The 25,349-nt window shown below is 44.3% G+C and overlaps 1 protein-coding gene across 7 annotated transcripts in view; it reads right to left on the bottom strand.

Moving 5' to 3' along the window:
* The window catches only part of PARN (poly(A)-specific ribonuclease), a 156,995-nt gene extending 135,595 nt beyond the window's left edge, over window positions 1-21,400 (bottom strand). For all 7 annotated transcript variants that reach the window (XR_004281745.1, XM_032327095.1, XM_032327101.1 and 4 more), the window contains exons 1-11: window positions 21,229-21,400; window positions 20,701-20,778; window positions 19,279-19,358; window positions 18,731-18,798; window positions 18,563-18,644; window positions 12,119-12,179; window positions 8,126-8,291; window positions 6,025-6,090; window positions 5,024-5,062; window positions 3,401-3,443; window positions 2,298-2,378 (exon numbers count right to left, since the gene is read on the bottom strand). Coding sequence is in view for 6 of the 7 variants with exons in the window: in XM_032327095.1 (XP_032182986.1) it covers window positions 2,298-2,378; window positions 3,401-3,443; window positions 5,024-5,062; window positions 6,025-6,090; window positions 8,126-8,291; window positions 12,119-12,179; window positions 18,563-18,644; window positions 18,731-18,798; window positions 19,279-19,358; window positions 20,701-20,778; window positions 21,229-21,247 (783 nt within the window). In the remaining variant the exon portion in view is untranslated. The remainder of the gene's footprint in view (window positions 1-2,297; window positions 2,379-3,400; window positions 3,444-5,023; window positions 5,063-6,024; window positions 6,091-8,125; window positions 8,292-12,118; window positions 12,180-18,562; window positions 18,645-18,730; window positions 18,799-19,278; window positions 19,359-20,700; window positions 20,779-21,228) is intronic.
* Between the last annotated feature and the right edge of the window lie 3,949 nt (window positions 21,401-25,349).

The following is a 25,349-nucleotide window of genomic DNA, read 5'->3' as shown; positions in this document are numbered from 1 at the left end:
ACTTTCCCACAATTAAAACTTCTTTTTAATTTTTAAGAATATATATTTTTTTAAAACTTTATAATCCTATGCAAATGTCTGAATGACATGTTTTAGGACTTTCTCCCAGATAGACTGTTAACTCTTAGGAAAAGCCATGAATCATTCATTCTGGGGCGCCCTGGGTGGCTCAGGTGGTTAAGCGTCTGCCTTCGGCTCAGGGCATGATCCCGGGGTCCTGGGATCGAGCCCTGCGTCGGGCTCCCTGCTCAGCGGTGCGTCCGCTTCTCCCTCTGCTCCTCCCTCCTGCTCGGTGCTAACTTGCTATCTCGCTTTCCCTCTCATATAAATAAATAAATAAATTGTTCTCATGCCCTCCGCACCTACCATAATGCTTGAACACACGGTGAATACACTAGAAATGGCGAATAAGTAATTTCACCCTAACTCCTACGCCAGAGTGTTCATTGTTCTTGTAACCAGAAGATCCTTCTTGCCAGGTGGGTAAGCAGTTGAATTCCTGGAAGGAATTAGCGCTGGGGTCGCTGCTAAGTATCCAGTTCCCTGGGGTCTCAGATTTCTGTCTTGTTCTCCCCTCTGTCCTCTGGGTTCCAACCCAGAGGTTGGAACTAGCTCTCAAAACCATTATTAAACTTTTACTGCCACACTTAAAAATCATTATTATTTTTAAAAAAAAATAAGGAAAACTATTCCCAAGGCTAAACCCAGTGGCCACATCTCCGTTTTTATCCTTAACTTCTTCTCTGCTCACAATCCCCTCAACACTCTCCTCCCTTGGCTGCTGGTCACAAGACCCTCTGGGTACATTTTCCTACTCCTGCTTATCATTTAAATGCCAGATTCCCTCAGGAACCCAGCCCAGACCATCTAATCCTCGTTCTTCGGCACACGGTAGGTGCTCCAGCCCGGTGCTGGTCTCCCGACCGATGACAGCCACACCTAGCCCTCACCTCACCTTCTCTCCTGCGCGCCAGAAGGACAAGCCCGCTGATAGGACACCCACCCACGGACATCCCAAGACATCTACAATGTCATCAGGTCAAAAAACAGAAGGTAAAGTCCTTGTCCAATGTGGGGGGACACCTGTGCCATGGTACCTGGTGACTTAGCACGTTTCAACACAGGCAAAGGCCTGAGTCCCGACCCGTCTCTGTGCTGGTGGAACACCCCGGAAGAGCAGGTAGGAGGCTGGCACGAGGGTTTCTCACACCTTCCAGGTTCTGATGAGGCCTGGAGTTGTCTGCCCCCACCCTTTGCAGAAGAGGGCTATGGCACAGAATAGGACTCAGCTGCCCTCCAGAATGCACTCCTTGGTAATGGGGTACGCACAACTCACACTGCGGTCCCCTGGCCCCTCTGGTCTCCATGCTGTCATTTTGGTGGTTGGGACCAACGCAGCCAGTACCTCTGGCCGCTCTTCCTTCTCCTGCCCAAGTACTAACCAGGCCCGACCCCGCTTAGCTTCCGAGATCAGAGGGCATCAGGCGCGGTTAGGGAGGGATGGCCACAGACTGCTCTTCCTTCTCTGTGTAAGTAATATGTTGTCTAAATCCAGCAGTGGCTTTCCGCATCCTCCTGACTCAGTCAGTCAGAGGTGGCCCTGCCTTACGCATGTGGGAGCTCTTGGCCTCCTCTGTGTCCCCCTACCAGGATCATCTGGCCCAACCCCGTCTGAAACCAGTCTACCCAGTGGCTCAGATTCCTGGCTTGACTGTCTGTCTTTTTTCTCTTCTACTTTCACCACTCATACCCAATCCCAAATTCCACTGATTCTACCTTCTAAACCTCTCCTGGGTCCACCTACGTGGCTCCGCACTATCCTATCCCAGCGAGGTCGGTCCACAGCACAACCGGCCCCCCCGCCTCCTGTCCTCCTCCCTGGGATCCGTTCTCCGGACCACAACCAGGGTGACGATGCTCCAACAATGCAAATACCACGTCATCCTCATCTGTCGCATCACCAGTTTCAGAGTTTGTTTTAGGGAAATCAGCAACTGTGCCCAGAGCTACACACAGCAGCATTAGCTAACAGGCGTGCGGTTCAGGGACGTACAATCCGAATGATGACCAAGACGACGGTTTCTTAGAGACTGATTCACGGTCAGACTCACTTTGGTGGCTTTAACCTTAAGTTTCCTTGTTCTGTTCTAGGTGTTTCTGCCAACTCAATTCTGCTACGGTAGGACACTATTCGTGACGCTAAATGTGACACGGGACCTACAAACACAGGTCCTAAGGCCTAAGTCAGTATCAAGGTGTCGCTTCTCACCCAAAGGACATGAACGTGACTCAGTCACCTGTTCCTTAGCGAGTTTCTGCTGCTCCCTCCTCTTACGCTCCTCTTCATCTACTTTGCTGATGACGATGTAGCGCTCTTTCTGAAAGACATAAAGCAGACGTACACCTTTCCAGAGGAAACCTGACCTCAAACAACTCAGATTCAGCTGACATTCAAAGTTACACATTTTGCCAGCACACCGCCTTCCTGGGCTAACCCAATGAAAATATTTTGAAACGCTGCCGAAAACTGAGTTGATGTGTTACAAAACAAAATCCTGCCTCAGCGCATGCATGACGTTTGCTCGTGTCTTATTAACTCACCCCAACAGAGGTCACCTCCAAGTATCAACAGACTGTGAGAATAAGATACGTTTCACGATGAATACTAAGAAATTATGCTGCATGTGAACATGAATTTCTGAACAGGTGGCTTTAAATTAAATTTCTGTGTATTTCACTGACGTAAGAAAAAAAAAATCCTGGCTTTCCCATCAGAAAACCAGTCCCTTCTTTCTCATGCTTTCCATTTTCATCAATTAAGCACATCACATGCTGTGTCCGAGTCTGAGACTTATCTTCTAGCAAGATTTTTCAAATAACTTCATCTCTTATTTCACTGGACATCTGACTCAGGAGCAACCGCGTAATTCTACAGTTCTGCATTTTTGCTACTGGAACCCACCCTCAGCCTCCCATGGCCCATCAGGGGTCCATGAGGACACCTCAGGAGAATGTGCTAGAGCGATGCCTATGCTTATGCCCCAGATTCTATGAATTTCACGAGCCCGCCAAACAGGAAGCCTTTTTTTTCATGCAGAGCACTACAGCTTTCTGCCATCATCAGAAGGCATACTAATGTCTGCATACATTCAAGTTTACAAAGCATGTTCATGTCCATGGACCCACTCGATCACCACAAAACAGGTGTGAAACAGGCACAGACAGTCACTGTCAGGCAGGTCCTCCAGAATACAAATGAGGAAGACGAAGCTTCCCAAGGTGAACTGACTTGCCCAAAGCCACCCAGCTCACAGGAAGCAGAGCCAGGAGTCAATCCTGACTCTGAGCACGTTCAACGTCTCACTGCATGGGTCTGGTGCCCGATAGTTCTGGGAGTTACCTTTTCAGTTTCTAAAGTGTCAACGTGGATGCCTTTGGGATACCTAAAGAAGAGAGAGACAACAGGACATCACTAGAGGAGACAATGACAGCTAAAGCCCTAGGTATGTTCAAAGCAAATCTACAGCTATTGTTCAGTAAGCTTTATTAAATATAAAATAAATACTACGATGAAGACTTTATAGGAAGCCTAGTCCATAATACTCCAGCTTCCCAAGATTTCTCTATGTCTGCTTTTTAAAAGGCAGGAGTGTATCTGATTTCAAGTTAATTTTTTAGGACGAGGACATCTTCTGAGGTGTCACGTACCACATGACACAGTCAGCTCATTACCACACAAACTTGCTTCCGAATATAAGAACATTTACTTCCTAAGGGCAACTGTGAAGGCCATCTTATGGGGCATACGTAGAGAAGGTTTGAGAAAAGTTAACTGTGCCGTAGTTTGGCATGGTCGCTTGCAAGAGCCAAGAAGAGGAATCTGGAACCCACATGGAGTACACTGCAAGGGTAACATGACAGGAAAGGAGCCCATTCAGAGGACAATGGCCCTTCTCCTCTTTTGTTCAAGGTAAATTTCATGTATGTATCACTGAGAGATTCTAATGGGAGAATAATGGCCCCAATGTCAAATACAGACATCCAACTGCTCTCACTCATGTTCAATTTTTGGCTAGAGATCTACCTGAAAATACAGACAGAGGGCCCTTTGGTGGCTCAGTGAAGTGTCCAACTCTTGATTTCAGCTCATGATCTCAAGGTCATGAGATCAAGTCCTGCGACGGGCTCCATGCTCAGCATGGAGTCTGCTTGAGATTCTCTCTGTCACCCTCTGCCCCTCTGCCCCTTTGTACCACCCCCTCACGTGCACACACATACACATGCTCCCCCCCACCCCGCAAAAAAAAAAGAAAATACAGAGAAACCACCAGAAACACCTCCAGAAAAACACCTGCACAAGATCATGGATGAGAATTCAGGGGATCCAGAGACCTCCTAAAACCCACCTATGGTCCAATCTCTGCTTTAGAAAGAGCACTCATCAGGGCGCCTGGGCTGCTCAGTGGGTTAAAGCCTCTGCCTTCAGCTTGGGACATGATCCCAAGGTCCTGGGATTGAGCCCCACATCCCGTTCTCTGCTCAGTGGGGAACCTGCTTCTTCCTCTCTCTCTCTCTTTCTGCCTGCCTCTCTGCCTACTTGTGATCTCTGCCAAATAAATAATTATAATCTCTAAAAAAACCCCAAAAACAAAAAACAAAACAAAACAAAACAAAAACACTCATCTACCTATTTTCTAGATCTTAAAACCCCATCTGTATCATATACCTTCAAAGACCACGACACCATACATCCAACTTAATGGACTTCAGGCCAAAGTGACAAAAGAAAATTTTAAAGGCTTAAAAGCACATGCTAAGAAATAACAGCAAAGGAAATTAGCAGGTATGTAAGGAACTTAAGAAGTAGGGGGAAGTAGCACAATAAAGCAGAGCCCAGGAGTGTGACATGGTCCGATGACCAGGAGCTGCACAATCTTAAAAGTGACAAGAGAGCTAAAAGATTGTATACAGTTTTCGATCCTGGGCCCCTCACAGAGCTCTTACTCATAATATAAACACTTACTTCCAGCTCAAAGTCTGATAAATCAGTTTCCTTTGGAACCTGTAAGAAGAAAAGAGAAGGTCCTGATTTGGGCTCATTAAAAGAAAATCCTAGCCGAGCACTGGTTGGGAAAGACATTTAATTTTTCAAAGTGAGTCCATGAGAAGTGACAGGTGATATGCTGACAAAATACAGGCCGGCTATCTGAGGTGGCAGGAGCCATTGTCACCTGTGTTCATCAGAATCTTTTATTATTATTATTATTATTATTATTATCATCCCATTTACCCAAGAGGTAAAAGATCTCATCCAACCACAGTATCACTTCTCGTGGCTGTCCAGTGACATTTAAGAGACACATGCATTAAAACACTTTTGTGGGGCGCCTGGGTGGCTCAGTGGGTTGAGCCTCTGCCTTCGGCTTGGGTCGCAGTCTCAGGGTCCTGGGATCGAGCCCCACATCAGGCTCTCTGCTCAGCAGGGAGCCTGCTTCCCCCACCCCCACCTCTGCCTGCCTCTCTGCCTACTGATGATCTCACTGTCTGTCAAATAAAATAAATAAAATTTAAAAAAAAAAAAAAAACACTTTTGGAAAGCTAGTCACAAAGTAAAAGGGAAGTAAGGCGTTTGAGTCACTGCCTCTTTTGAACACTGATTGCTGTTTGCTGCCGAGAGAAATCAGAAGGACAGAAGCAGGCTGACAGTGAATGCTTCCCTTTAAGCTGTCAGGTATTAACCATTCTTCAAGGCTAAAGTAATTATACCACTCTGGGGCTTGACTTAAAGCCAAAGAGGCACAAGGGTTTTCTCAACCCTCTGAGAATAGGACAAGCTGTTCATTCAGTGTCTCAATACACCATTGTCCCCACTATGTTAATGCTAAAGTTAGTGCTTACATCCTGGGAACATACAAATAATAACAAGACTATGAATGTACATTTCAAAGATCAAAACAGAGCACATGCCAGAAATCATCCACCTCTCCAAAAAAAGAATGCATGAAAACATTCAGGGCAACTAACCCAGTACATGGCTCTAAATCCAAGTTCTTGTTTTCTTCACTTTGTAGTAAATCTTCTATTTTCTCTCTGTGGAATTAGAATGAAAACATTACCATCAGTATCTTTAAGGAATGAAGTCATAGACCAACAGAATATAACCATACTCAGAAGCAATCTCACTGTAAGGACATAGGTCAGGGTAACTTTACCCAATCAGGTTATAAGTTTTTAGCTACACTGAACAAGTTATATATACATGGTTCCCCATAGAAATACTTTATTTGGGGATTGCCTGGGGCCACGCAGTTGGTTAAGCACCCAACTCTTGGTCATAGGTCATGGTCTCAGGGTTGTGAGATTGAGCCTTGCGGTGTGGGGCTCCGGGCTCAGCTCAGAGTCTGCTTGTGATTCTCTCTCCCTCCCCCTCTGCCCCTCCTGCACATGCTGTCTCTCTCCCTCTCTCCCCCTTGTAATCTCTTTTTATTTTTTTTAAATTTAATTTTTTATTTGACAAAGAGAGATCACAAATAGAAAAGAGGCAGGCAGAGAGAGGGGGAGAAGCAGGCTCCCTGCTGAGCAGAGAGCTCGATGTGGGACTCGATCCCAGGACCCTGAGATCATGACGCAACCCGAAGGCAGAGGCTTAATCCGCTGAGCCACCCGGGCACCCCTCTTTCTCTCTTTAAAACTAAATAAATCTTTTTAAAAAAACATTTTATTTGGACCCACAGTCTTTTTGTTGTTGTTATTCATGAGTTAGGGAAACTTCTCAAGGATTCATCAAAACAAGTGGTTTAAATTTTTACCTTTCTAAGGGAGGGGGGTAGGGGGTTGGGCAAAATGGGTGAAGGGGGGAGGGAGATACAGGCCTCCAGTTAAGAAATAAGTAAGTCACAGGGGAAGGGGGTGGGAGGATGGGGTACCTGAGTAGTGGACAGTAAGGAGGGCACATGATGTAATGGGCACTGGGTGTTATAGAAGACTGATGAATCACTGAGCTCTACTTCTGAAACCAATAATACACTATATGTTAACCAAATTTAAATTTAAAAAAATAAAACCAAAAAAATGAAATAAGTGTTACGCAAATAAAAAGCAGAGCGTTAGAGGAGTACCACCAATGGCCTGGGACAGATGGGAGCTACACGTGCAAACACAGCGCAACGTATAAACCTGTCAAATCACTTTTGTACACCTGAAACTCATGTAACATTGTGTGTCAACTACACTCAAGGAAAATGAAGTCACTATATTAATTTTTACTTTTCTAATAAAGCAGTTACACCAAAAACCCAAGAAAACCAGACGCTCCTCCAATGGCTGGTGTGATAGTCAGAAACTTCATTCAAAAAACAAAACAAAACAGGGGTGCCTGGGTGGCTCAGTGGGTTAAAGCCTCTGCTTTTGGTTCAGGTCGTGATCTCAGGGTCCCAGGATCGAGCCCCGCTCTCTGCTCCACGGGGAGCCTGCTTCCTCCCCTCTCTCTGCCTGCCTCTCTGCCTACTTGTGATCGCTGTCAAATAAATAAATAAAGTCTTTAAAAAACAAAACAAAACAAAACAAAAACATGGATGTGTTGCAAATATCCAAATGGGCCTGTTTTGTTCCTCTGCCTTCAGGGAAACTAGCTGATGTTTATGGGGCCCTCCGTCCTATATATAGGGGGTATGCCCACTGGCCGAGAGAGTCTCTTGCCCAAGACACGTGGGAAGTCTAAGTACAATACACAAAATTCTATTTTACAATGTGCTGTGATTACACAAATTCAGGTATGACACAATGAAATCCCGCCATCCCCTCTATCACCCCTGCGTGTGCTATGTGTGCGCAGCCCAAGCTTAAAATACAGATGCTGGGGGACGCCTGGGTGGCTCAGTCAGCTGGGCGTCTGCCTTTTGCTAGGGTCATGATCTCAGGGTCCTGGGGTCGAGCCCCGCCATCGGGCTCCCTGCTCAGCAGACAGTCTGTTTCTCCCTCTGCGCCTCCCAACAATTCATGCTCTCTCTCTCTCTCTTTCTCTCTCTCAAATAAATAAATAAAATCATTTAAAAAAACACAGCTGTCAGTTCGGCACCAGCATTCATTTACATCATGCACATCTGGTTTCTGTTCTGGAACTTACACCACTTGGTCGATGAACTTCTTCTGGTCCTCAGGAATTGTCACAGGACATTTGGAAGTGTTTGGAGATACGTAAGACAGCGCTCCTGCGCCATTGGACTGCAGACGTTTTTCATCATACTGCTCTCTTAACTGCCTTTCTTCTTCCTGATTTAAATACGGAATTCCTAAGTGTGATTTTAAAAAGAATACATTAGCAGAGGTAACTAAACATAAAAATTTTAACATATAAATTCTTGAACCAACCAGTCAATCTAAAACACTCAGGAAAGACTGAATATATGTAACTATATCCCAAAAAAATCAAGAGAAAAAGCAAATGATTTTGAAATAACGCCTGTCTGTTCATTTGCTCCCGTCATTCATTCTTCTGCCAGCAAACGCTTATTGGGTACTTCTACCCGGCCAGGCGCGGTCTTGGGCACAAGGGGTCTCAAGGGGAGAAAGGAGATGCATTCTGCCCTGCAGTGAAGGGAAAGACCTTTGACAAGATGATCAGACAAGGTCACTGCGAGGGAAGACCCCAAGGATAAGAATGCCTCAGGTGGGCAAAGAGCCAGGGGAGGAGTATTTCAGGCAAGGGAACAAGTATAAACACGCAGAGGACGGAAGGGTGCAGGCTGCTCCCGAAACAGCAAGCACGCTGGCGCGCCCAGAACACGGTGAGCAGAACAGCACAATGTCCGCATGGAAAGGACAGCGCAAGACTGCCCAGGCCTTTACAGGCCAGGATAAGAATTAATTCTACCCTGAGCGCCTGGGTGGCTCAGTTGGTTAAGTGTCTGCCTTCGGCTCAGGTCAGGATCCCAGGGTCCTGGGATCAAGTCCTTCCTAGAGCTCCTGCTCAGCGGGGAGTCTGCTTCTCCCTCTACCCCACCGCCTGCTTTTACACACACTCTCTCTTCTCTCTTGCAAAAATAAATAAATAAAATCTTTAAAAAGAATTTGTTTTCTTTTAAGAGCAATGGAATGCCATTAGAAGGTTTTAGGCAAGATAATTACATTATCCGCTTCTCCTTTGTAAGAGATCACTTAGACTCCTCTGAGGGTTGAAGTAGGGAAGTCAGTTGAAAGCAACTGTCCAGGCAAGAGATAACTGCTTCCATCGGAGGTCAGTAAACTCTCTCGTAAGGGGGGAACACACAGTAACTGTTTCAGGCTTGTGGGCCACACGGGGAGTGCTGCTACAACCAGTCAACTCTGTTTTTCCAACATGAAAACAGCCATACACACAGGGTAAAAGAACAGATGTGGCTTTATTTAAAAGACGACCTTATTTACAAAGTAGGCAGTGGGTCATGCTTTGTGACCCAGCTTAGACTACAGAGACTAGAGGGAGAGGAACCTGCAGATATTACTGGAAGGGAGGGATAAAGGGAAGAGAGAGATCAAAAACGACCCCAGGCTATTAGGTGTGAGCAGCACCAGACAGCAGGTCCACTTCCGGAGGAGGGGAGCACTGGGTAAAGGACAGTTTTGGGCCCAAGGAGTGAAAATCCAAAGTTATCTCCTGGATATGTAAATCAGCTAAGGGCATACATAAATTAAGCATGGTAGATAGAAACTTAACATTCAGGAGCAAGGTACTGAGACCCCCATTTAGGGATCATCATGATAATGGGAACCATTAAAAGTCATGGGACACTAATGAACTTTTCCCACCGATGGAACTGGAAAATCATGACTGTCAGCAATACTCATCATTCCATGCAAGAAGCATCGGGAGTTGTTAAAATTAATTGGTAACAAACGTTATCAACACTATTAATGCCAACAGCTGCAAGACACAAACGTCCTTGGTACCCCTGAACAGAATACTTAAAAATGGTTAAGATGGGGGCGCCTGGGTGGCTCAGTGGGTTAAAGCCTCTGCCTTTGGCTCAGGTCATGAACCCAGGGTCCTGGGATTGAGGCCCACATTGGGCTCTCTGCTCGGCAGGGAGCCTGCTTCCCTTCCTCTCTCTCTGCCTGCCTCTCTGCCTACCTGTGATCTCTGTCAAATAAATAAAAAAAATCTCAAAAAAAAAAAAACAAAACGGTTAAGATGCTAAGTGGTATGTGTGTTTCCACAATGGAAAAAACAAGTTAACATCACGTGTAACGAGACGAAGTCAGCAAGAAGGACTAGAGGTAGCGCTGTCAGTGTGAGAAATGCGGGAGGCGGGCACAGTTAGCGGTGATAAGACCCATGACGGGTAGAGGACAGAGATGGCGGAGGGGACACAGGAGCCAAGACTGCTGTGCACCTGGTCAAGAAGCAGACAAGACAGAGTGTTTGCTGGTCATCCCTGTGGATGCTGATGTTACCCCCAACAAGGAGGGAGGTAGGAGCAGACAGAAGACAGCACGCCAAAGCCAAGGCTGTCCTGAATGCCACACCCATGAAATGGGCAGAAAGAGGAGTGACGGAAGTGGTGGCACGCCCAACATCCCTGCCAACAGGGGCTCCTGGGAAGAGGGAACCCAAGCGGCTTGCAAGTACCATGAGCGAACAAGGAGACCAACGGACACCTGGGGACGAGTCTGGTCATGATAAATGTGGGAATCCTGACTCGGTTGTGATGAAAATATTCCAAGGTCTGGCTCCAAAACAAGGAGAATGAGGCACACTCCAATTTGGCTGTTTCTCTCCTTTCGTGGAAATAAAACCATCAGGCTGGAAGCTAAACATGCTTAGAGGCTGGTTAAATAGTTCCTTCGAAAGATTTCTACACTTAGTCCAATATAGCGCTCTTACGACATTTGCAATTTGTATCCTATTTGTTTTTTTAAGTAGGCTCCACACCCAGCATGGGGCCCAACGTGGGGCTTGAAATCCTGACCCTAAGATCAAGCCCTGAGCTGAGATCAAGTGTCGGATGCTTAACTGACTGAGCCCCCAAGGTGCCCCTTTGATCTTGTATTTTACAATAGCTTTCAGAATCAAGTATGCGGCAAAAAGAAAAAATTTTTTAAAACACCCAAATTGTGGTACCCAGCTGGTTCACTCCCAATGTTAAGCAGTTTGGGCTGCAAAATTCTTTTTTCTCCAGTGTTTCCAAAAATCACAATCATCCATAAAAACTAAGACGCCGTACCATTGAGACAATTAAAAAACACCACGGCATGGGTTCTAAAGGGCTTGAAAGACAGTCTTGCTGAGAGGCAGAGAATGTTTTGAGTCTATGTTCTACCACTTTCGTTGAGAAAAATCTCCCTTCTGAACTCACTCAATGATCCTGCCTTCACGGTGGAAAAGAATACAATTTGTGAGGATAATTAAAAGTAGTTACTGACCTTAGAGCAGCAGGTGCTTAAAACAGCGGGGAAAACCAGAGGCTTTCTGAAACATTTTTCAGGCAATAAAGGAAGGAAAAGCACTCTGGCGGGGACTTTAACACCAGAAATTGCCTCATGAATATTATGGTCATTTCCCTGACCCAGCCAAGGGCTTGCACTCTGCCCCGGGGATTTGAAATGAATGAGACGTAGTCCCTTTCCTCGGGGGATCCGCCCACCTGTCATACAACCCAGTCAGCTGTCGTGACCATGCTGTCTACGCAGACTTTCTTTCTCCGGTGAGAAACCACCTCCAATTATGAAGCAAGCGTCACCTGAGAAAGGGAGCTTTTCATGAGAGCACTACTAGCATACAGCTCCTTTTTAAAGTACTCTGCCGCCTGTCTCACTGAAGAAAACAGAGCAGTGCTCCCCACAGGTGGCCTGTGAGGGCCACAAAGTCGCACCAGTGGGAGAATAAAGTCCATTCAGTAAGATCAGGAGTTCGTGAGGCCTCGTTAGAGCGAAATGGAGTGGCCTCTACTCTTCTCGTTCAGTTCACGGTAGACAAGGCTACACATTTTAAAAGGCACAATAAAAGAGTTTTTTTTTTAAATTCTAAGGCTGCACATGGTATACCAGGACTCTGAGATTCTGTCTCAGAGGGCAGGCCCAAAGACCATTCTCATCCAGACCCAAATTACAAGCTCTAGGGATAAGCCATAAATAATCTTACCATTGCGGAAAACTTTATTAAAATCAAATCCTTGGCTTGCTAGAAAGTCAATGCTTGAACTCTGAAACAAGAGGGAACAGAACACACATTTTGGTGATGTTGGCGGCAGATAGGTGAACAGAAGCAGTGAGGTAACTCACACACGAAAACAAGGCAGACAGCCAAGGAAGTGGCATGCCAAAGGTCAGAAAATTAGGATTGCTACTCCAAGGCTGCCAAATGACCCATTCATTTAAGCTATCTAGGCTCTTCTCCTGTAGAGCTTATAAAACAAATAGGCTTCGTTTCACGATATTTAAGAAAATTCTAATGGGTAAACACATCTTCTCCCATAAAGGCAGAAAACTACCGATCAGTGCACTGAAGAGGAAACTATAAAAAGAAATAAAATGTCCTGACAGCCTCTCACCACCAGTTCAAGTTTAAAGTAGCTCACATGGGCAAGTTGTAACATATTAACATCCACCCCAAGGGTGACTGTGAAAACCTAAAAGCTTCACTGGCTGGACTTTACATCCAAGATCAAAAATAGAGAAAAGTTCTCAGGAACAAGACTGATTACACAAATATATCTCAAACCCAGAGTAAGCCGAAATACAGACGTTGAAATGAACATTAAGAAAATACTACCATAAGGGCGCCTGGGTGGCTCAGTGGGTTAAGCATCTGTCTTCGGCTCCGGTCATGATCCCGGGGTCCTAGGATCAAGCCCTCTGCTCCTCCCTCTGCTGCTCATTCTCTCTCTCTCTAATAAAATCTTTTAAAATCTACTCAAAATGGTGAATTTTGTTATGTATTTCTTACCATAATTAAAAAAAAAAAATCCTTAAACCTACAAAATCTATTTGGGTTTAGTATCCATTACCTTCTATTTGTCCCAAATGTAACATTTTCAGGATTTAAAAAGTGAGCAGAGCTATCCGGGAGAACAGTTTCAGGCAGCTATCAAAATTCCAAATGCCTATGCCCGATGAGTCAGCAATTTCCCTTCTAGGAAATCTGTAAAAAACCCATTGGGGGCACCTGGGTGACTCAGTGGGTTGAGCCTCTGCCTTTGGCTCGGGTCATGGTCTCGGGGTCCTGGGATTGAGCCCCGCATCGGGGTCTCTGCTTGGCGGGGAGCCAGCTCCCTGCCTGCCCCACCCGCCTACTTGTGATCTCTCTCTCTCTCTCTCTCTGTCAAATAAATAAATAAATAAAATCTTAAAAAAAAAAAAAAAATCCTGTAGGGCACCTGGGTGGCTCAGTGGGTTAAGCATCTGCCTTCGGCTCAGGTCATGATTGCAGGGTCCTGGGATGGAGCCTCGCATTGCACTCCCTACTCAGTGGGAGGCCTGCTTCTCCTTCTCCCATTCCCCCTGCTTGTGTTCCCTCTGTCTCTCTCTCTCTGTCAAATAAATAAAATGTTTTTAAAAAAGTTTTTAAATCCCATAAAAATATTCCTACATATATGTAGCTCCTGGCTGGTTCACTCAGGAGAGCATATAACTCTTGATCTCAGGGTCCTGAGTTCAAGTCCCGCATTGGACACAGAGCTTACTTTAAAAAAAAAAAGTCCTATATATATACCAAGATACACCTCACATGAATACTGACTGTAATACCGTTTAAAATAGGGAACCTTTGGGACAACTGGGTGGCTCAATCAGTTAAGCACCTGACTCTTGGTTTCAGCTCAGGTCATGATATCAAAGGTCATGAGACTGAGTTCCATGTCAGACTCCATGCTAGGCACAAAGCCTGCTTAGGAGTCTCTCTCCCACTCTCTCTCTCTCTCCAAAAAAAAAAAAAAAAAAAAAAAAAAGGAACCTTTGGAAAGTTTCTAAATTCCAATTAAAGTACATATATCCATACTGTGAAATATGAAGAAACCATGTTGAATGGAAAATACATGTTACATAAAATATGAATACCAAGATTCTATATTTTTTTTTATTTTTTATTTTTTTTAAAGCTTTTAGTCATTTATTTTACAGACAGAGATCACAAGTAGGCAGAAAGGCAGGCTGAGAAAGAGGGTTGAAGCAGTCTCCCTGCTGAGCAGAGAGCCCAATGCGGGGCTCGATCCCAGGACCCTGGGTTCATGACCTGAGCCGAAGTCAGAGGCTTTAACCCACTGAGCCACCCAGGCACCCCATATATTTTTTTTTTAAAAAGCTAAAGTTAGGTATACATGTGCAGACCTACGGATATTGATGATCCCCAATTTAACAATGGTTCAATTTAGGATTTTTCCACTTCACGGTGGTACAAAAGCAATAAGCATTCAGAAGAAACTATAGTTCTATTTTTGATTTTGGATCTTCTCCGAGCTCGTGATCTATAGCATACTACATTCTCTCCTAACTCCGGGCAGTGGCAGGTCCCGCTCAACCACGCGAACGCAAGTGCTTGTAACCATTCTGTACCCATAAAAACATTCCTATTTTTCTCTTTAAAGATGTCATTTTTAACCCATCACGGGGCTCAAACTCACAACCCTGAGATCAAGAATTGCCTGGTCCAGACAGAGCCAGCCAGGCACACCAGCCAAGCAACCATCCTGTATTTCCCTCTAATATGGTATTCAATAAATGACATGAGATTTTTAACTTTACAAAATGGGCTTTATGGTAGATAATTTTGCCCAAGAGCAGGCTAATTTCAGTGTTCTGAGCATACTTAAGATCGGGCAGGCTACTCTATGATGTCTAGCAAGTTAGGGGTATTAAAAGCAGTCTTGACTTACACTGTTTTCAACTTACAATGGGTTTATTGGGACATGCCACCATCATAAGTGGAGGAAATCTGTGTATGTATACAAGTCATAAAAGTTAGGAAAAAGAAGGGGCGCCTGAGTGGCTCAACTGGTTAAGCGTGTGCCTTTAGCTCAGGTAATGATCACAGGGTCCTGGGATCGAGCCCCATGTCGGGCTCCCTGCTCAGCAAGGAGTGTGCTTCTCCCTCCCCCTCTGTCCCTCCTGCCCGCTTGTGCTCCCTCTCTCTCTCTCACTCACACTCTCTCTTAAATAAATATCTTTAAAAAAAAAAAAAAGGAAAAAGGAGAGAAATGGGGAAGGAAGTGGCACGAGGAAGAGGGTATTAAAAAAAACTCATTTACTCTACAAACAGCAGCAATATTTTGATATTTCACAATCATTTATGTATTATCATCAATGAATTCAACATTTGATGCTCACCAAGAAAAAAAGAGAAGAAAAAGAGATAAAAACAGGGTAAATGCCTAAGACACAGAGAATAAACTGATAGCTGCTAGAGGGGAAATAGGGAAGGGGAGAAGGGAGTGGAAGTGTACAGGCCGCCAGTCACGGAATGATGAAGTCATAGGAACCAAAGGTACAGTACAGGGAACACAATCATTAATATTTTCATAGTCTTGTACAGTGACAGGTAGTAGCTACACTTGTGAGCACAGCAGGGCAGAGATGTTGAATCACTATGTTGTACACCTGAAACTAATCTAATATTATCTATCAACTGTACTCATAAAAAATTTTTAAGTAATGTAAATGCCTCCCATCCCACGGGATGGGTACACTCCCTGGGAGTGTATGTGGTTCTTGGTCTGCCCATTCTTCCATAGCCTGCCTAGAGTGTAAGCATCTCTACTGTGTGTACAGACACTTATTTTTCAAAGAGCCTATCGTGCTGCTATACTCCCAAACCCTACCTGTTTTAAAAATCCAAGGTGATTTTTGCCTAGACATGATTTTTGCCCCACTCTTTGACTTTAGAAGCTAACTTCTGTGCAAGATGCAAGTCTGCTGCAGTCCTAGAATTTTACTTTTTTTAAAGATTTTATTTATTTATTTGTCAGAGAGAAAGCCCGTATGCACAAGCAGGGGGAGCGAGCGGCAGGCAGAGGGAGAGGGAGAAGCAGGCTCCCTGATGAGCAAGGAGCTCAGTGTGGGACTTGATCCCAGGACCCTGGGATCATGACCTGAGCAGAAGGCACATGCTTAACCTACTGAGCCACCCAGATGTCCCAACAGTGCCAGAATTTTGAACAAAACAGAAATCATCTTGGATGGAGAACAAAACAAAACAAAAATTCAAAGATAGTATCATTTACCTTATCCATATAATTCACAAATTTACATATTAAGTCTAAACCTTTTCTGTGACTTTGCTTTTCCAGACTAAAAAAATTGTAACATTTATCATTGTCCATTTTATTTATTTATTTTTTAAAAGATTTTATTTATTTATTTGACAGACAGAGATCACAGGTAGGCAGAGAGGCAGGCAGAGAGAGAGGAGGAAGCAGGCTCCCTGTGGAGCAGAGAGCCCGATGTGGGGCTCGATCCCAGGACCCTGGGATCACGACCTGAGCTGAAGGCAGAGGCTTTAACCCACTGAGCCACCCAGGTGCCCCTTATTTCATTTTTTTAAGATTTTATTTTTTTATTTCTTCGAGAGAGAGAGAGCGAGCACATGCATACACATGTGTACAAGTGGGGTGATGGGGGGAAGAAGAGGGAGAGGGACAAGCGACTCCATGCTGAGTGTGGAGCCGGACTTGGTGCTCAATCTCACGACCCTGAGATGATGATCTGAGCTAAACTCAAGAGTAGGACCTTTTCCCAATGGAGCTACCCAGGTGCCCCCCCAATGTCCATTTTAGACACGAGTCTCTGGCCTGTTCGACTCTATCACATCTTTTTTGTGTGTTTTGTAAGGAGTAGTGGCAACTAGAATTGCATTAAATATTCCGATTGTGGCCACAGAATAGCTTCGTACGACCCAGAGTTCTTCCTATCCACTTCCAGTCTGCATCTGTAGCATCCGCACTCGTGTTGGTATTTAGAACAAAGCATCATTCCTAAGGTGTCTCATTGCCAGTGTCTGCTTTTGCCCAACTGAGGCCCAGCTAATTATGTCATGGGACCCACTTAACATTTCTATCTTCTCCTGAGGTATTACTGGAAAACTTTATCCACACAAATTGCCAAACGGAGCCCAGTTTTTTCCTCAGTAAGAATCTACAAATACGGGCACCTGGGTGGCTCAGCGGGTTAAGCCTCTGCCTTCGGCTCAGGTCATGATCTCAAGGTCCTGGGATCAAGTCCCGCATCGGGCTCTCTGCTCAGCGGGGAGCCTGCTTCCCTCTCTCTCTCTCTCTCTCTCTGCCTGCCTCTCTGCCTACTACTGATCTCTCTCTGTCAAATAAACGAATAAAAAAAAAGAAAAGAAAAAAGAATCTACAAATACCATTTAATTAGTATCCCTGACTAAGATAATTGATAAAAGAATATTAACTGAATGCAGAATAAAGGCTTGCTTGCTTATTTAAGAAACCAGGTTACAAAACCAAAATTATCTTCACCTTTCCTCTACAGCTCCAGGCATAGGATTAATTCCTAATTTCACTTGCCGTATTACAGAAAGAGTTTAGCATGGCTCAGTCACTAGGAAGCTTACACTCCAGGCTTTCTTAACTGCATTCCTACTTACAAGCAGAGGGAAGGATGGCAAGACTCAAGTGAACTAACTTTGCTGAGAGAGAAGTGAAGACACAAGATTATAAGGTAAAAAAGACCATCCCTTGTCTCTAATCACGCGTGCACACACTATGCCACTCACTCGCATCCTCTTTATCCTTTATAACAGATTACTAAGAGAACAGAAAGAAGAAACTGATACTTACTGAGGTCTACCAAATGAACTACAACTCTAAAGGCCAACCTCCCTGAATCCTTACCTTGATACAGAGAGCATGCCCTCTCCTCCTCGGGAGGAAACTACAGGCTCTCTTTCTTCACTGGGGAATGAGGGAAATGGAAATGAGCATATGACTTTAGCCCCTTCTGGGTTCTCTCTTTTTGAACAGGATGCATACATACTCTGTTTCTCTAGAAAAGAGAGCTCTACTCTTGGAGATGTGTACAAGGAAAATAGGAAGGGAAGAAGCCTGAAGGACCTGATCTGCAGGTTCAAACAAGGGTAAGATATTAAAAAATCCCAAACAGAAACACATTACAAAGCCATGTTCCCAAAATCAGCTTTGCTTAATAATAAACCCTGGGTTCTGGTTTCTGTCTGCCTGTCTCTTGCTCTTACCCCTGATTCTAAAAGAAAGAAGAAAAGAGCAGTGTCATTAATTTGCCACCCTAAAACTCAAAGTCGGAGAGGTGAAATGGTTTGCTAAAAACCCAAAGTCTAAGGCAGAACCAAACTTTAAGAAGAATTCTGGGGGTGCCTGGGTGGCTCAGTGGGTTAAAGCCTCTGCCTCGGCTCGGGTCATGATCCTGAGGTCCTGGGATTGAGCCCCCAGGCTCTCTGCTCGGCAGGGAGACTGCCTCCCCCTCTCTCTCTGTCTGCCTCTCTGACTACATGTGATCTCTGTCTGTCAAATAAATTAAAATAAAAAAGAATTCTGATTCCACATTTCCGCACTGCCCCATCAGCACTTCCTAACAGAAGAAAATCAATTATGCTACCAACCTGACAAACAAACTTGACATCTGGTGAGGATCTATTGAAGGGTTTTGGGAACACATAGAAGTTGAATGACTTTGTTATATACCTGAGGGAAAGAAGACAAAAAGGAGACTTAATGGGTTATACTACACCAAGAAAAAAAAAAATCCGCCATTTATTAAAACAACCTACTTTGAATCTGTGTGGTCATACTTAAACGTGCAAAGGCCAAACTGAAACAGCAAAAAGTCCATGGAATGCTGGAAAAGGGAAACAAAACACCTGTCAAATCAGTGTTATAAATGCAACGCGAGCAAAAGTACTCTCAGTCAGACGGGCTTTCTAACTACTCAATCTGACTTTTAGCAGAATACTTCCAATTACAAAAGATTAAAAATTACGTATCAGAAGTATTATTAATTTACTTACATTTCTTAATACTTTTCCCAATTAAGCACCTATCCACCAACCAGAGCAACACATTAGGCCTATTTCCAAATGATTAAAATAACCACACTGTATTCCCTACAAATCAAATTAACACTGAAAATACTAAACCTTCCCCAAAATGTTTTCCAGCAAACAATTATTTTTGCTGTTATTTTTAACATCACTAAAATATCATTTCACAGAAGGAGCAGAGAAGTTAACGTACAAGTTTAATGATAACATTTCTTTATAATTCAACGTAAGGAAGACCAATGTGGGGCCGGGGGAGATGTTGGAGCACATCCACTTACCTTTTTAAGCTTCTGATACCTTTCTTCTGGAGTGTCAAAACCATTTGTCAATGCAGTTACTGAAGGTCCATCACTGATCCCTAATTTTAAAAAATGACATTTTTTTAACACTCATGTTAAACATCAGTCAACTATTCAACAGCGTCTAATTTCATATTCTTATGAATTATGATTAATTGGAAGTGCTCCCTACTTCACTTTTTCAAAATGAGAATTAATTTCACTGGCCACCAAGCTAAACACACTGTAATAATGAATTTAGAGATGTGAATGCTTTAATTTGATAATAGGCAGTGTTAGTGTCTAAAACAGGCTTCAAGCCATAATAATGGTTTAAGAAAGCAATCTCCATCATTAAATAAGTTTTGCTGCCTTCAAAAGGATGAATGCATAACCAGACGATTTAGGAATCCTGAAGTATATTACTGTTTGGAATCCTGAAGTATATTATTGTTAGAGTACCAATCTTGATCAATAGTTTGGAGTAATATTTACACGACAAAGAATCTTCAAGGTCAAAACCCAAAATTACTTCTGCTGAAAACTGAGCTTCCCAGGGAACTGACTCCAACTAGAAACCTCGTGCTTAAAGGTCACTAGCATAGCGACCTGAGCATGGATTCCTTCAAAAAGGACTTAAGTTTTTTAAACACATAAAATCAGGTAGCAAAAGAGGCTATCTACACCAATTGTTCCTACTGACTTCAACAACTCAGAAATTAGTTTTCTATCCAAAGGAAAAAAAAAAAAGCTTTGCCATCGTTAAGTGTTGATATCAAGTTTTACACACACATACAAGACCCATGCTGAGGTAGGCAATGAACACTTCCCCCTAATGCATAAAGAAATGCCTTCATTTACCTGCAAAAGCCTGACCCTAAAGTCAATCACAAGGGAAAAACAATCTATGAATCCACTTATATGAAGGGCCTAGCACAGTCAAACTCATAGAGACAGAAATAATAGCTGCCAGAGGCAGCGGGAATGGAAAAATGGAGAGTTACTGCTGGTACAGAGCTTCAGTTCCAGGAAAATAAAAAAGTTCTGGAGATGGATGGAAGACGCTGTGAATGTGCTTCGTGCCACTGAACTACAAAAACCACTTCCAGAGGGTTAAGATAGCAAATTTTATGTTATGCACATTTTACCAAACACCAAAAAAAGTCTGACCTTAACCCTACCACGTGCATGTCACAGTTTGAAGCAGCACCAAAACCGTGATCTCAATGTGTAACCTTTCCGAGCTTGAACGATCACAAACCCACCGCACCTCTTCCACACCCTTGAAACGTCTAAGAGGAAACATAGACTCCTACAACGCCCAAGGCCACAAACAGGGCGGAGCGGCCAGCAGGCGGGAGGGCAGGGAGTCAGAAGCCTTAGCAGTACCCTGCTAGCCCCCAGCTTGCAAGCGAGGGATACCTGAAAACTCCCCATCGATGGCGAAGAAGTCGGCCTCCTCTATGGCCTGGTACACTTTGTGAAGATTACTCTTAAAATCTGTGAAGAAACCGAGAAGCAGCTCAGAAACTGTGGCCTGGCTTTCTGCCCAAGAGGTCCTAACGGGAGAGGAAAGAAGGGCAGGGGAGATCCTGAGACCTCGGGCTGGAGGAGGGCAGGTCCTAGAGGGATTAAACAAGACGGAGAGTATCAAGTCCCAGACCGGTGCACGGTTGGAGGGGGTCAAGGGCCCAGGACAAGCCCCGGGGGGTGCCCGGGCCACAGAGACACACGGCCGTGGGGGATGCCCGGGCAGGAGGACAAGGCCCCTAGGGGCGCACGGGACAGAGAGGGGCAGGGCTCCCAAAAGCTCACAGACTTAAGAGGAAGCAACCCCTGAGGGGCTGCTTCAATCCAGGCCCCGCCAAGCAAACCGGCCCTGGTCTGGGCCTAGCAAGCCGGGCGAGGGGGAGCCGTGGGGACTCGGGGAGGTGCACGGAGGACACGCACTGCTCCTGATTATCTCCATTCTGCAGAGTGGCCTGAACCCCGGCCCCGCCCGGGCCCGCCTCAGCCGTTCTACTCGCAAAGTTCCGCGGGGACCGCAACAGCAGCGGAGGCAGCGGCGGGGAAGACCACGGCGGCGACTTCCGGAAACAGCGCGCGCCGGCGCGCGTCACGTGAGCCTGCGTCAGCGGCGGGGGCGGAGCCAGGTTGGGCTGCTTTCACTCTTTCCAGGGACAGAGGCGGAGCGTGGTGGTGGGAATTCCCGGGATGCGGTCTAGCTGGCTGTGCCAGACGTGGGGACCGTAACTTCCGAAGAAATGTTCATGTCTTGACACCCAGTTGGTGAACAAATATTCCCTGGCAACATGGTGTGCCAGGCACTCTGAAACGGATGGGGATACGGGGATGAACAGAAGAGAAAGTCCCTGCCCCCTTGGAGCTTAACCGGGTAAAAGGGGAAAAAGTCAGGCAGGACTGAAACTTGGCACTTGGAAACACAATCAGCGCTGTGAAGACAAAGAGCCCGGTGCTGCAGTGAAAATAATTTAGGTGGGGGGGGGGCGGTGAAGACGAATGGGAAGGAGGGTCACGTAAGAGAGGTGAGGAGCATGCAAACCTGAGACCTTTATCTACCGCACTAGCCAAAGGGACTGGGGAGATCTTGCTGGTTTGGACGGTTGGGAGTATACGATTGATCCTGAGAGCGGTGCATCAACGGTGTTGATGCACAGTAGATGCTAAGTAAACGTAGGCTGAGTGAGTGAATTCACTTTCATCTTTCACAAAGATGTGAAGTTGTTTAGACTCTGAAGTTGTTTAGAAGACGGTCTGCCATTAATTACGTCTGGGATGTATTCAACCTTCCTAAACCTCAATTTTCTCATTCACTAAATAGGGCTGAAGATAAGTGGAGATAAAGTCTGAATTATGGAGTACTGTATAAATAAATGTTAAATATGATTAGAGTTCGGACTTGTCACAATTCTCCTGCATTCACATCTCTTAGTTTGAGATTTATTGAGTACAAATTCGTTTGTCTTTGGAAAAAAGGATAACCATTTTCCCCCAAAAGGAAGTATCAAGTACTCTAAAGAACACAGAAGAGTCTGGACATATTTTCCCCACCAATTCCCTCCACGAATGCATTTCTTTTGCTTCATTCAATGGAAATTTACATATAGCTAATTATGTTCACTATTCCTAGTATGAACAGCAGAGAGTGAGTGTGAATGCTAGAGTTCAGGTGGAATGGCAAAGAGGAAAATACAGATAGTCAAACTTCAGGCTTGAAATATCCTCTCTACCTTCTTGTTGCAGCTTAAGAAGTCTCATACAGAAAGTACTAGACACCTATGGCCACTTAAATTTAAATTTTAAGTAACTGAAATAATTTTAGATAATTTAAATAAGATCTATGTAATTTAGATAAATAATGAAACTTAATACAAAGCTATAGTAATCAAAACAGAGTGGTATTGGCGTAAATAAAGACCTAGAAACCAACGAAATAGAGACCCCCAAAATAAACCTTTGTGTAAATGGACGTATGATTTACAGCAAGTATGTAGAGATCATTTAATGCGAAGAGTCTTTTCAACAATAGTACTGGGAACACTGGATATCCACATGCAAAGAATGAAGTTGGATCCTTTATACCATATAAAAATTAACTCAAACTAGATCAAACATCTAAATGTAAGAGTTCATGAAAGTCTAAGATTATCAGCATAAAACATAAGGCAAAAGCTTCATAATACTGGATTTGGCAATGATTTTTTAAAAATATGATACCCAAAGCACAGGCAACAACAGATGAATGGGACTACAACAAAACTTAAAATATTCATGAATGAAAGGATTCTATCAACAAAGTAAAAAAATGATATGTCTGGGGGCGCCTGGGTGGCTCAGTGGGTTAAGCCGCTGCCTTCGGCTCAGGTCATGATCTCAGGGTCCTGGGATCGAGTCCCGCATCGGGCTCTCTGCTCAGCGGAGAGCCTGCTTCCCCCTCTCTCTCTGCCTGCCTCTCTGCCTACTTGTGATCTCTGTCTGTCAAATAAATAAATAAAATCTTTAAAAAAAAAATGATATGTCTGGGTGGCTAAGTCAGTTAAGCAGCTGCCTTCTGCTCCAGTCATGACCCTGGGATCCTGGGATGGAGTCCCACATTAAGCTTTCTGCTCAGCGGGGAGACTGCTTCTCCCTCTCCCTCTGCCCCATCACCCTGCTTGTGCTCTCTCTCAAATAAATAAATGAAATCTTAAAATAAAAAAAAAGTAAAAAGTCAACCCATGGAATGGGAGAAATCATATATACTTCTGATGAGGGGTTAATATCATTAATATATAAAGAACTCCCACAATTCAATGACCAAAAAATCTGATTAAAAAATAAACAAAGGACTTGTATAAAAATTTCACCTCAGAAGGTATACAAATGACCAATAAACATGAAAATTTGCTCAACATCACTAATACAAATCAAAACCATGTTGAAGGGCGCCTGGGTGGCTCAGTGGGTTAAAGCCTCTGCCTTCGGCTCAGGTCATGATCCCAGGGTCCTGTGATCGAGCCCCGCATCTGGCTCTCTGCTCGGCAGGGAGTCTGCTCCCCTCCTCTCTCTCCACCAGCCTCTCTGCCTACTTGTGATCTCTGTCTGTGAAATAAATAAATAAAATCTTTTTTTTAAGATTTTATTTATTTATTTGACAGAGAGAGATCACAAGTAGGCAGAGAGGCAGGCAGAGAGAGAGAGAGGAGGAAGCCGGCTCCCTGCTGAGCAGAGAGCCCAATGCGGGACTCGATCCTAGGACGCTGAGATCATGACCTGAGCCGAAGGCAGCGGCTTAACCCACTGAGCCACCCAGGTGCCCAAATAAATAAAATCTTAAAAAAATATATTGAGATAATCTTTCCCATCTCTTAGTTAAGAAGCTGAAATTCTTCCATGCTGTTGATGGGAGGGCAAAGTGGTGTGGCCGCTGTGGAAAACACTATTGGGATTCCAAAAAATTAAAAATAGAATTATCCTATAATGCAGCAATTGCATTTCTGGGCATACACCAAAAAAAAATATTGAAAAGAGAAGCTTGGATGGGTATTTACACTCCTGTGTTCTTAGTAGCGTATTCATAATAACCAAAGGGAGGAAGCAACCCAGTGCCCATCAACAGATGAGTAGGTAAACAAAAGGTCGTATATACTTAGAAGGGAATATTACTCAACCTTTAAAAGGAAGGAAATTCTGACACATGCTACAAGATAGATAAACTTTGAGGATATCATGCTAAATGAAATAAGTCAGTCACAAAAAGACAAAGTGTAATTCTACTCATATGACGTACCTAGAGTTGTCAGATTCACAAAAATAGGAAGTAGAATGGTGGTTCTCAGAGGCTAGAGAGAAAGGCAGGTGGGTGGGGAGGATGGGTTGGTATTAAACGTTTAATAGGTACGGAGCTTCAGTATGGGAAGGTGAAAAAGTCCTGGAGACGGATGCTGGTGATAGTTGCACAACCATGTGAATGTACTTAATGCCACTGTACACTTAAAAATGGCTAAAATGGTAAATTTTATGTACATTTAAAAAATGGCTAAAATGGTAAATTTTATGTTATGTATCCTTTTTTTCTTTTTTTTTAACGTTTTATTTATTTGACAGACAGAGAACACAAGTAGGCAGAGAGGCAGGCAGAGAGAGAGAGGAAGGGAAGCAGGCTCCCTGCTGAGCAGAGTCCTACCCCTGGCTGGATCCCAGGACCCTGGGATCATGACCTGAACCAAAGGCAGAGGCTTTAACCCACTGAGCCACCCAGGCGCCCCAAATTTTATGTTATGTATCTTTTACCAAACACACACACACACACACACACACACACACACACGGTGACACCTAGTGCCAAATTATTCTCCGGAAAATGCGCTCACACTCTCCCAGCACTAGCACAGGACCAGTCTTTCAATTCTTTGCCAGTTTGATCTACAGAAAAATGTCATCCCAAATGACCAGTTTAGCAATCTCCAGGCCAGTGGTTTAAAACAGATCATCAGCATGAATTCTCAATGGACCAAGACACTGGGAGGAAAACACGGTGGTAAAGTCATTTTATTTCCAGTTCTTAAGAG

Source organism: Mustela erminea, chromosome 20 (genome assembly GCF_009829155.1).
Source record: "Mustela erminea isolate mMusErm1 chromosome 20, mMusErm1.Pri, whole genome shotgun sequence".
NCBI classification, from domain to species: domain Eukaryota; kingdom Metazoa; phylum Chordata; class Mammalia; order Carnivora; family Mustelidae; genus Mustela; species Mustela erminea.
The sequence above is the reverse complement of the archived record's forward strand: the minus strand, read 5'-3'. Positions and strand labels throughout refer to the sequence as shown.